Here is an 11960-nt window from a genome sequence, read left to right as displayed (position 1 = left end):
TTGGTCAGAAATTTCCGGGTCATCACATACAATCCCCCCCGTTCGGTACCACGCCCGATAATCACCCCGGTCCTGATATCTTGAAGGATACAGAAAGTGGGGTGTAATAAAATGGAACAATTTAATTCTTTTGTAACGTGACTAACGGATAAAAGTTTATGGGACAGGGCGTGAATATATAAACAATTAGATAAGTTCATAGTCAGTGTAATTTCGATTTTCTCACCCCCTTCTACTTGTACAACACCACCATTGGCCGTTTGAATTTTACTAACCCGAGGTTTTGATTGAGCATAAAAATCGGATTTTTCAAAACTCATGGTGTGGGTAGCACCACAATCAAAAATCCATTCATTACTCTTAACGTTATTTGAATTAATATTGGCTTTTCCAGTAAAACATGAGTTACGTTTATTTTCAAAAAACGGTTGGGCTGATTTATTATTATTCATATAAGATTTCTTGGCCTGGGTCTGAATTATATTAAATCCATTAAGTTTTCCTACTGTTTCTTTATGGGCCGATGACTTAAGCCCATGTTCTTTTAATTTTACCCACCTCCCTCTTAAGTTGAGCCCATGTCCATGTTTGGCATTGGGTACAGACATATACCCTCCCCATTTTTCTACTACAGTGGGTTCAAGCAAATTAGGGTTAGAGTTATCTCTTTCTCTTTTCTCTCTATCTGGTGAGATCGATCCAGAATTAGGATTTAATCCTTCTTCGATCGTTTCTTCTAGACACTGAAACCGATTGTAAAGAATATCATCAAGTTGATTCGTACGATTGAGGGTTGAACTCTTAGAGTTATTTCTCTTTTTCATTTTTTTATGAACGGGATTTGTGAAATTAGGGTTGGAGGATTGAACCCTCACCCAATTGGTCGATTGATACAAAGATTTAGATTTCGAGATACCTTTTTTCGGATTGTGAAAGAGTTTAAAGTCGCCGTTGCCGATAACCTTACGGTGGCCGCCGGTCGTCATCACTACCTCAGCTCTCTTTCTATCTCTGACCGTCGCCGTTGCCGCCATTCTACCAAGTTTCTGTTTTCTCCACCATTAGGGATAACCAATAAGTTCAAAACATTGAACTATTGTGTGTCCTGATATACCACAATATATACACATCAGTTCACCGGTGGTCGAGGGTGGTTTGCAGTGATGGTTTCTAATTTGGTGATGGGAGGTGACGGTTGACAGAGGATATCCAGGTAACTTTTTAATTTATGGTTTTCTAATTGATCAGTTTTGAGTTGTAGTTGGGTTGGGTTGCTGTTAACAGAGCTACCGTCATATTTTGACATGGTAACTTGGTTTAACAGGTTGATTTTCTACTTTGAATTTCTTGAGCTACCGTCAGTTTGTGACATGGCAGCTTAATTTGGTAGATGATTGAAGCTAAAAAACGAGTGTATTGATCTCAAGATCTACACCGTTAGCTCTGATACCATGATAAATTGCAAGAATTAGGAGATTATGATGTTCGGTTTATGTAAATGAACTTGTATTTTTTGTAATCTGAATTATGGTTTTTACATTTACAAGTTGTTTATATAACTAGAGTTTCTAACAGCTAATTCTATTTTGGGTATGGATCCAATTTAGTTTGGAACCCCCTTTTTACAACAATGAAAAAAAGCTGTTTCTTTGTGCATGTTTGTATCAGTTGAACTAGTGACCAATGCAATCTTGTGATCTCTATAACGGGAAATGATGAAGTCAACAACTTCTGATCGTAAAGTCAAATTACCAAATATGGTAATTTGACTTTCATTGACTGCTTTGTTGTTGCTTGATTCTAACATGATCAACAAAAGAAATCACATCAACCAAATTTTCCACTTAAAGGTGCCAAACTTGAGGCCGCAATCAAGATTATTCTCCATCATCTTCTCTGTCGAAGCTGAATCAACCTGTAGCCAAAGCCTTTGGTAGGCCGCAATCAACCTGTAGCCGAAGCCTCTACACCCATCGAAGACGAAGATGAAGACTTAGACTTGAGACTAACTTTACACGAGCTCGGACAAGGGAAAGTATCAGCTACTATGCTTTCCTAATCGACACCCTTCTACCTATCAATTGTATTGTTGTCTACATCTTCACCATAATGCATACTACCAAATAAAATGCCCGGGCCTTGAACACCCGACAAGTCCGAAACATTAATCAAAACCTCCTTTAACTTTCACTGTGTACTCATTTCGTTGCCTCTAAACACACAAACATATCACAAAATGTCTAGCCGAACGCTAGAACCATGGTTAAAATTAAAAGGTTCAGTTTGGACTTGACATATTATAAAAGGTTCGATGTGTCAACTATCTTATTTAACAAGGTTCAAAACTGTAACTTACAAAAAAGCACGCCATAAAGTATTGGAAAATAGACTCTGAAATGACCGACTGACTGATTACGACGACGAGTCAGTTCCGGTAACCGTCGTTTTCTTTCTGTATTGTTTCAATTTCTTTTAAATTCTAGTTAATATAAGTATAAACTAGTTATAAATAATACTATACGTAGTGAAGTGACGTCATTGATTGATTAGGTAAACTAAGTTTGAAGTAATTGCCACTAATTAATAGATACGTATCGTGCATTGTGTTGTGTTAATCTGTTATGACGTCGACGACTACGGCGGCGAAGGAGCATGTGGCGGAGATACGGCGGACGAAGTTTTCGATCGGCGGTGAACCGAATCCGTTAACGGAAGATCTTCATCAAGCCGTTAAAAATCTATCGGCGGAACTTTATGCAAAAGACGTTCACTTCCTCATGGAACTTATTCAGGTTATCTATTTCTCTATTGATATCTCCATACACATTTATGTAATAGTTTTTGTTTATAATTAATTTACAGAGTGCTTTGTATAATTTAGACGATTTTTGATTATGACTAATTATGAAGTTATTTGTACTCCGTAGTTATTAAGATATAATATAAATATATAAATATATAAATATAAATATAAAAATCTAGTTAATGTGTGGTAGATTACGCCTAAATTATGGACTATATCTATGTACACAGAACGATTATAAATGAGTTGTTTTAAAAATACGGAGTAATAAAAAACCTAATTAATGTGTGGTTAATAATGCTTTAAAAAAAAAAAAAAAAAAAAAAAATTACGATGGTTGCTTTGTGATTAGGTTAGAGTAATTTTTAATTGTTGTTTAACAGAATGCTGAGGATAACGAGTATCCTGAAGGTGTTGATCCATCGTTGGAGTTTGTTGTTACGTCAAAGGACATAACAAATACTGGAGCTCCGGCGACCTTATTAGTTTTTAATAATGAAAAAGGGTTCTCGCGCAAGAATGTTGAGTCTATTTGTAGTGTGGGACGATCGACCAAGAAAGGTCTACGTAAGCGTGGATATATTGGGGAAAAAGGTGTGCTTCGCGCTTATTTCAATTTCAGTAATCAGTACTTAAATTAAAAATAAGATAATTGTATGCCATGCTCTACTTTGGATTGAATATCGATGGTTATGCTTTTTTGAAGTATTTTACAGATTAAGAACAAACTATCATGTAAGATTTCTTATTGTGAATCATGGCTACCATTGGGATGTCTATCGCACAGTATCACATACGACTATACAAGTATCATTTATTAGGGATTTTTATGTTAAGAATTAGGTGACTCATAACGGGATACATGAATTGAACTTGTGTGTCCATGATACTTTTTGTTTTGTATAATGTTTTGCTAGATACATGACTTGAATACAGTTCCAAATTATGTTTATGCGTCCAGTTAATTTCTTTGGGTACTAAAGTGTAATCAGTAATCTGTCATTTTGTTGTATACATGTAGGATTAGATGAGCAGTCCTTTCAATTGTAATTTTTCTTTCTTGTTTTTATAGTTGAAACCTTCATTATAATATTGTGATTATTAAGACTGGGCATTTGGGCATGATGATTCTGCCTGATTTTTGTATGTTTGATAATAGTTTGCTACATGGAAATGTAGGCTTGTTTGGTCATCTGTTATTTCATTTTTTGTACACTTCTCTATTTTTGTGTGCTGCACTGCTGCTGTATATTTATGCGTACAAATTATATAGTTTTTTAGTTCTGGCCTGTTTTGGTACTAATTCATTGTGTACTTGTTGATCAGGAATCGGGTTCAAGAGTGTTTTTCTGATAACAGCTCAACCTCACATTTTTAGCAACGGCTATCAGATAAGGTTCAATGAAAAACCTTGCCAGCTATGCGGGGTTGGTTATATCGTTCCCGAATGGGTTGAGGAAGAATCAATTTTATCTGCCATTCGATGCATATATGGTTCAAATTCTGCCTTGCCAACCACAACTCTGGTGTTACCATTAAAACCAGACAAAGTCAAATCAGTAAAAGATCAGCTTTCAAGTGTTCATCCTGAAGTTTTATTATTCCTGTCAAAAATAAAGCGGCTTTCAGTTAAGGAAAACAACGAGGATCCTAAACTCAATACTGTTAGTGCGATATCTATCTCTAGTGAAAAAAACTTTGTTACACTGAAGAGTCTGGTTGCTGAGTCATACACACTACATCTTACTGCTGATGACATCAGCATTAAAGATGATACCGAATGTGATTACTACATGTGGAAACAAAGGTTTCCCGTGAAGAACGAAAACAAAGTTGACATTCGTTCTGAGGTTGAAGAATGGGTCATTACATTAGCTTTCCCAAACGGGACACGACTTAAAAGAGGTGCAACCATGCCCGGTATTTATTCGTTTTTGCCAACCGAGACTGTAACAAATTTCCCGTTTATTATCCAAGCTGATTTTCTCCTAGCCTCGTCAAGGGAGAACATTCTCTGGGACAACAAATGGAACAAGGGGATTCTCGCTTGTGTCCCAGTTGCTTTCATGAATGCATTCACGTCACTCGTTAAGTCGACTAACAATGCTCCTGTTTCTAGTCTTCCGAACATGTTTCGGTTCTTGCCTGTTAATTCTTCATCTCATCCCGAATTGAACCATGTTCGGGATGCAATTAAAGCCAAGGTTATGAATGAACCAATTGTTCCTTGTGAATCATACACAGTCCAGAAGCTGTTTCGCACACCTAAGGAAGTTTTCAGGCTAAAGCCTGTATTTTGGAGCATACTGAATAGTGCAAGAAATAATGGTGTGAGCTTTCAGAATATTTCATCTCACGGAGCTTATATTCTGACTTCTTATTTTGATAAACCAGAGTACTGTTCTGTTTTAGAGTTTCTGGAAATCAAATACATCGATTACGATTGGTATGCTAGATGCATAGCCAGTTCAAATCTTGTGATGGGCATCTCGGAGGATGTATATTTAGATCTTTTGATATTCATAGCAGAACATTGGAGGTGGACTTTTTGCCATACCGAAATCAATAACATACCCTTGATCAAGTATGTTGGACTTGATGGCCAGGTGGCATTGATGAAAATCAAAGTTTGTGCAAACAAGCTACTTCTTGTGAATTCTGATTGCAACATCTCTTGGTTGATTAAATGTAACAAGGAATTTTCCTGCTCAGGTAAACAATCTTTCTTACCCGAAGTCACGCACGATGCTATCAGATTGTGTCCGAGACAGAATATACTTGATAAGTGGCTGAGAGAAGATTTGAAAGTTAAATCTGTCGGTGTTTATGAATACACAGTTGAACTTTGTTCTTCAATCGGTAGTGACCGAAAACTGGCGGTTATGTTTGCCCATTTTGTCTACAACTCTTTACAAAAGAAGTACTTGCAGAAGCATCAGGTTGAAGCTCTCTGTGGTCGTATGCCGATTGTTGATAACTACGGTTATGTAAACACGAGTAGAACTGGAGTTCTGGTACCTGCTAATGGAAGCAAATGGGTCGAGCTGATTGGTACAAATCCTTGGAGACGAGATAATTACGTTGAGCTGGGAGAAGATTACACTCGTTGTGCAAACTATTTTGGTACGGTTACATCAGGGGAAGAACTAATTTCGTTTCTAAAAACTTATGTTGGTGCTTCTGATGTTCCTAATATATCTCCCCCAAATTCTTCTATTCCTACTCTGTCTTCTCCTCTTACAAAGAAGAACACGTTTTTGCTTCTTCAATGGTTTCACAATCTAAGGATTAAAAGAGTTAGTTTACGCGAAAGGTTTATTTCATCTATCAAAAACGGTAGTTGGTTGAAGATTTCGTTAAGCGGTTGTTCTGGTTATAGGCCACCTAACGAGTCGTTCATGCTAGAAGAGTCAATTGGGAAGCTTTTACAAAATGGATCGGTCCTTGTTGACATCCCGTTGATAGATGTAAACTTTTATGGTGATGGTATAAAACTTTACAAAGAAGAGCTGCAAATGTTTGGTGTACGGTTTGAAAACAAAGAGGCGTGTGAATTCATTGGTGACCGTTTGATGTCTATTGTAGCTTCTTCGAAGCTTACTAGAGACAATGTGATTTCAATACTGAAGTTTATTCAGTATTTGAGAGCCAATTATATTTCTAGTAAGGACTTCATTGAACGTATCAAAGATACAAAATGGCTCAGAACATCTCGAGGTGATGTGGCTCCGAGCAATGCTGTTTTGTACAGCTGTGAATGGAATGCTGCTTCACAGATAAGCGATATTCCATTCATTGATCAAGATTACTATGGCTACGAATTGCAAATTTTCAAAACAGAATTAGAGCTGTTGGGTGTGGTTGCGAGTTTCAATCAAAGATGTTACCAACTTGTTTATGATAACTTAAAGTCTTCGTCTTTATTGACTTCTTTGTCATCTGAAGCCGTTTACTTGATATTAAAGTGCATATCAAAGTTAATATCATCAGATAAATTGGTGCAAGCGGTTAAGGGTAAGAAATGCTTGAAGACCAACATGGGCTACAAATGCCCGTCTGATTGTTACTTGTTGAATCCTGAATCTGAATGGGGAGGTCTTCTTCACGTCTTCAAATCGTTTCCGATTCTTGACGAAAGCTTCTATGGACGAAAGATCTTCTCAATGTCAAATGAGCTGCACAAAATTGGTGTTATTGTTAATTTTGAAGATGCATCAAAAAAATTCGTTTCCACTTTCAAGCAACAGGCTTCTTCAATGAGAAAAGAAAATGTTTTCTTGTTACTGGATTGGTGCAGAAAGGTAAAGAAAATGATGGTCGAATTGCCTTCAAAACTCAGCAGCTGCTTACGAGAAGAGAAATGGTTACGGACAAAACTCGGTGACTACAGATCTCCGTGTGAGTGCATTCTGTTTGGAACAGATTGGGAACCGATTTCTTCAATATCGCTTCTTCCGTTCATTGATGACACCGATAGTTTTTATGGTAGTCGGATTAATGATTATAAAGATGAGCTGAAGCTGTTAGGAGTGATCATAAATTTCAAAGATGGTGCAAAGTTGGTGGCTGGTGGGGTCATCTTGCCTCATGATTGTAGCAGCATGTCTCCTGTAAGCGTTTTTGGGTTGCTTGACACTGTTAAGAAACTGGAAACTGTCGAATCCAAAACACGTGCTAAGTTCTTTGAAAAGCTCTCCCAGAAGAAATGGATAAAAACTTACTTCGGTTACAAACGTCCAGGTGACTGTCTGCTTTTCGATTCTACTTGGGATCGTGTAATAAAACGTAATGACGGTCCTTTTATTGATGAAGAGTTTTATGGATCTCGAATTGCATCTTATAAAGATCAGCTTAGTCTGTTAAAGGTAGTAACGGATGTTAACAACGGATGCCAACTGCTTGCTAGTTATCTCGAATGTCACTCGAGTTTTGATTGTATCAAACGCATATACAGTTACTTGTCTGAATTGAATTGGAAACCCGAAGAGGAATTCAACAAAAAAATATGGATCCCGAGAGGTACTGAAAATGGAGAATGGGTAACACCTCAAAAATGTGTTCTACATGATAAACACAATTTGTTTGGTGACGAGTTTAATGTTTTGGATAAATGTAACTACAAGAATAATCTTCTTAGCTTCTTTGCTAATGTTTTCAATGTCAAAGTTCACCCTTCAGTTGACGATTACTGCGAGTTATGGAAGAAATGGGAATCTTCAGGTCGTCAAATTACACATACTGAATGTTGCGCCTTTTGGGAGTTTGTGGTCAACAACTGGAATTCAAAAACAGAAGACACGTTTATTAGTAACATATCGAAACTTCCGGTTTTAGATCCTACTTCTGATGGGATATTTTTGCTTCCCAAGTCTGATGTTTTCATTGGCGATGACCTGTTTTTAGTAGATCTATTTCAGAAATCTTCTCATCGCATGTTTGTTTGGTATCCTCAGCCAAGTTTGAAATGTCTAACCCGAACGAAAATCATGGACATATACGGCAAACTCGGTGTTCGTATGCTATCTGAATGTGTTAAGAAGACGATATCTGATGTTAAACATGATAAGTTTGAGCCGGTAAAATCTGAAAAACGGATTGTTAAAAAAGGTTTGTTTAAACTGATTCTTGGATTTCTTGGTGACCCTAGTCTTAAAGTTGACGTGGAAACAAGACATGAAGCTGTTAAGCGTTTGCTCGCCGTTGAAGCTTTTGAGACAATGGAACCGATGACTGTTAGATACAGTTTGACTTTTTCTTCTGGAGATGTGGTTAGTGTCGAAGCTGTGAGAATGGTTCGTTGGGACAAGAAGAACTCGAAGCTTTTCATGCAAAAAAAGATGGACAAGTCTTGCGGATACAAAAATGTGATTGAGTATGCTTCTCATTATGCACAAGTGATAGCTGATGGTGTGATTTGGGAAAACGAAGAATTTGTGCCAAAGCTTTCTGAACTGATCCGGTTGGGTTTTTTGGTGAAGTTTGATGAGGAGGCGGTTGATTTTCTATTAAAAAGCAAGAATCTTGAAATCTTAATGGAGGATCAGAATTACCTTTCTTCAACATTCTCTTCTTAATTGGTATGTCATGTTTGATACATTATATATCTATATAACAAATCTATAGCCTGATTAAACCAAGTAAAAGTGCGACGTTAAGTACTAATTGTTTTGATGTTGTGTTCAAAATTCAGGAGAAGGCCGAAGGTAGATGGTTATGGTGGTACACTGGTATTAACATTTGGAAGTTGTTTCTGTGTTTTATTGGAATATATTGCTTTAGAATTTCCAGTGTTTTCTTTACATCCTGAATCTTAAGTTGCTTACTGTTAATTTTTATAAAGTTTTGTTCATGTAATGAATTTGATGTTTCTATGTTTTTTTTTTTGGATATCTATGGTTCTAGTTTTTGAATCAGTATAATGTTGTGAAAAGCGACACCGAATTATAGCAAACCGCTAATAATACTCGAAATAATGACAATAAAGGAACACCAAGATTTAACGTGGAAAACCTCAAAAGGGTAAAAACTACGGGCAAGGAAAGAACCGCTTCACTAATAAGAATAATAGGAATTACACTTTTCTCTAATTACAAAGATAAACACTAATCTTTATATCTCTTATAGTTAGGAGATTACTCACAAACTCTCTATTTAAGTTTTAGTACAAGGAGAATGAATTGATTTGGGATGCATAAATGAGCATGCTTATGGTTCTATTTATACTTGAAATGAACCATGCATTCTACCTACCCATTCATGCATTCATACGCATGTATATGTAGATAAACCATGTGGTCAAAACAAATGGTAGGTTGCCTACCAAAAGTGTTAGGTATGTTTTGCCAACTTTGACTAATGAGGAAAGCCATCCACCTACTGATCAACATCCACCAACCATTCCATATTTGACAATCTCCCACTTGAAGATTTGATTGAAGCTCAATCAGTCTTCACACGATAATCCTTCCTTGCCAATGATGTTGCTTACGTCTATGCTAGGCCGCATGAGGAACTTGTCACGGTTGATTGACTTTGTTAGAAAATCAGCCACATTATTATCAGTATGAATTTTCTGCACATCCACAGTTCCTTCTTCCACTTTCTCACGAACGAAGTGATACTGAACTCGTATATGCTTTGTCTTTGAATGAGATGCCGGATTCCTTGCAAGATGCAAGGCACTCTGGTTGTCACAAAATAAAGTGATATTCTTTTGTTTGTGCCCGAGTTCCTCCAACAACATCTTCAACCATACTGTCTCTTTTGTACCGTGAGTAGCTGCTACATATTCTGCTTCTGTTGTTGACGTCGCCACAACTGACTGCAGTTTTGAAACCCAGCTTACTATTCCACCACAAAGTGTGAAAACATATGCAGTGGTAGATTTAGTTTTATCGATATCACCTGCATAATCTGAATCAACATACCCTTTGACAATAAATTTTGGTTCCCCATAACATAATGCAACATCTAAGGTTCCCTTGATGTATTTAAGGATCCTCTTTACCGCATTCCAATGCTCTTTACCAGGATTCGCCATGTACCGACTAACTACTCCCACTGCATGTGCAATGTCTGGTCTTGTACATATCATTGCGAACATTAAACTTCCCACTGCTGATGCATACGATACGCGAGACATCTATTTCCTCTCGTATTCACTGCTAGGACACATAACGGAGGATAACTTGAGATTAGTAGGAAGTGGGGTTGAGATTGGCTTACTATCTTGCATATTGAAGCGCTGCAAGACTTTCTTCAAATAATTCTTTTGAGAAATCCAAATCTTCCTATTATCTCTGTCTCGGTGAATTTGCATCCCTAGAATCTTGTTTGCGGTACCCAAGTCTTTCATTTCAAACTCCCTAGCCAATTGAGCCTTCAGCTTATTAATACGATCTTTGTTGGGGCCTGCAACCAACATGTCGTCTACATATAACAGCAAAATGACAAAATCATTGTCCCCAAACCTCTTGAAATATGCACAAGGGTCTGCATAAAGTCTGTTATATTCAAGGCTCATTATGAAAGAATCAAATCTCTTGTACCAACATCTCGGCGCCTGTTTGAGACCATACAGAGATTTCTTTAACCTGCAAACCAAGTTCTTTTTTCCTTGTAGTTCAAAACCTTCTGATTGAAGCATATAAATTTCTTCTTCAAGATTTCCATGAAGAAATGCAGTTTTCACATCTAGCTGCTCTAGATGCAAATCAAATGTAGCACACATCGCTAGAACTACTCGAATTGTTGTAAGTCGAACCACAGGAGAAAATATTTCATTAAAGTCTGTACCTTCTTTCTGAGCATATCCTTTAACCACCAGTCTTGCACGATACCGCTCCACTTGATCATCGCCATTTCGCTTGATCTTATACACCCATTTATTTCCAATAGGTTTTCTACCTTTCGGTAATGGCACAAGTTCCCATGTTTTATTTTTATGAAGAGCTTCAATTTCTTCCTGCATAGCCGTCATCCACTGATATGCATCTGAATGATTCAGTGCCTCGCGAAGAGTTGTTGGCTCTCCTTCCTCTGTTAGAAGACAATATGCAACATTGCTTTCCATAATATAATCTGAGTGCCACCCTGGACGTTTCCTTTCCCGATTAGAAATACGAGTCGCTGGAGCTTCATCAACGACTACTTGATTTTCATCGTGCTCTGGTACTGCTTCAGAAGAATCTTTATGAAATTCATTACCCACCTGTATCGGTATAGTTTCTTTTGAAGTGCTAACATCTTTAAGCTTTTTGTCTTCTGTAAAGATAACATCTCTGCTGATGACTACTTTGTGGGCAGTGAGGTCCCACAAGCGATACCCCTTAACTCCATCAGCATACCCCAAGAACAAACACTTTCTGGACTTCGGATCCAACTTTGTCGTTTCTTGAGAATTGTACATTACGTACACAGGACTTCCAAATATATGAAGATCAGAATAATCAACTAGTTTTCCAGTCCACATCTCCATCGGCGATTTCAACTCAATTGCAGTTGTTGGTGACCGATTTATCACATAACAGGCAGTACTTACTGCTTCTGCCCAGAATGATTTTCCCAAGCTTGCAGTTGCCAACATCGCCCGTGTTCTATCTAACAAGGTTCTGTTCATCCGCTCTGCCACTCCATTTTGTTGAGGAGTGTATGCCGT

General features: G+C 37.5%; 1 protein-coding gene across 1 annotated transcript; it reads left to right on the top strand.

The window, feature by feature from the left end:
- Window positions 1–2546: 2546 nt before the first annotated feature.
- LOC139847300 (uncharacterized) lies at window positions 2547–9216 on the top strand. Its single transcript, XM_071836975.1, has 4 exons — window positions 2547–2792; window positions 3187–3397; window positions 4130–8880; window positions 8994–9216. The coding sequence occupies exons 1-3, from the start codon at window positions 2622–2624 to the stop codon at window positions 8875–8877; spliced, it is 5130 nt and encodes a 1709-aa protein (XP_071693076.1). The 5' UTR covers window positions 2547–2621; the 3' UTR covers window positions 8878–8880; window positions 8994–9216.
- Window positions 9217–11960: the final 2744 nt, after the last annotated feature.

Source organism: Rutidosis leptorrhynchoides, chromosome 5 (assembly GCF_046630445.1).
Source record: "Rutidosis leptorrhynchoides isolate AG116_Rl617_1_P2 chromosome 5, CSIRO_AGI_Rlap_v1, whole genome shotgun sequence".
Classification (NCBI taxonomy): Eukaryota; Viridiplantae; Streptophyta; class Magnoliopsida; order Asterales; family Asteraceae; genus Rutidosis; species Rutidosis leptorrhynchoides.
Note: the sequence above shows the minus strand (reverse complement) of the source record. Positions and strands in the feature narration are given on the sequence as shown.

Bases quoted from the DNA above. Each gene is read 5' to 3' on its own strand.
- LOC139847300 (XM_071836975.1), top strand. From the start codon at position 2,622: ATGACGTCGACGACTACGGCGGCGAAGGAGCATGTGGCGGAGATACGG. The intron at 2,793-3,186 runs GTTATCTATTTC...GTTGTTTAACAG, and splicing joins TCCTCATGGAACTTATTCAG to AATGCTGAGGATAACGAGTA. The intron at 3,398-4,129 runs GTGTGCTTCGCG...CTTGTTGATCAG, and splicing joins TGGATATATTGGGGAAAAAG to GAATCGGGTTCAAGAGTGTT.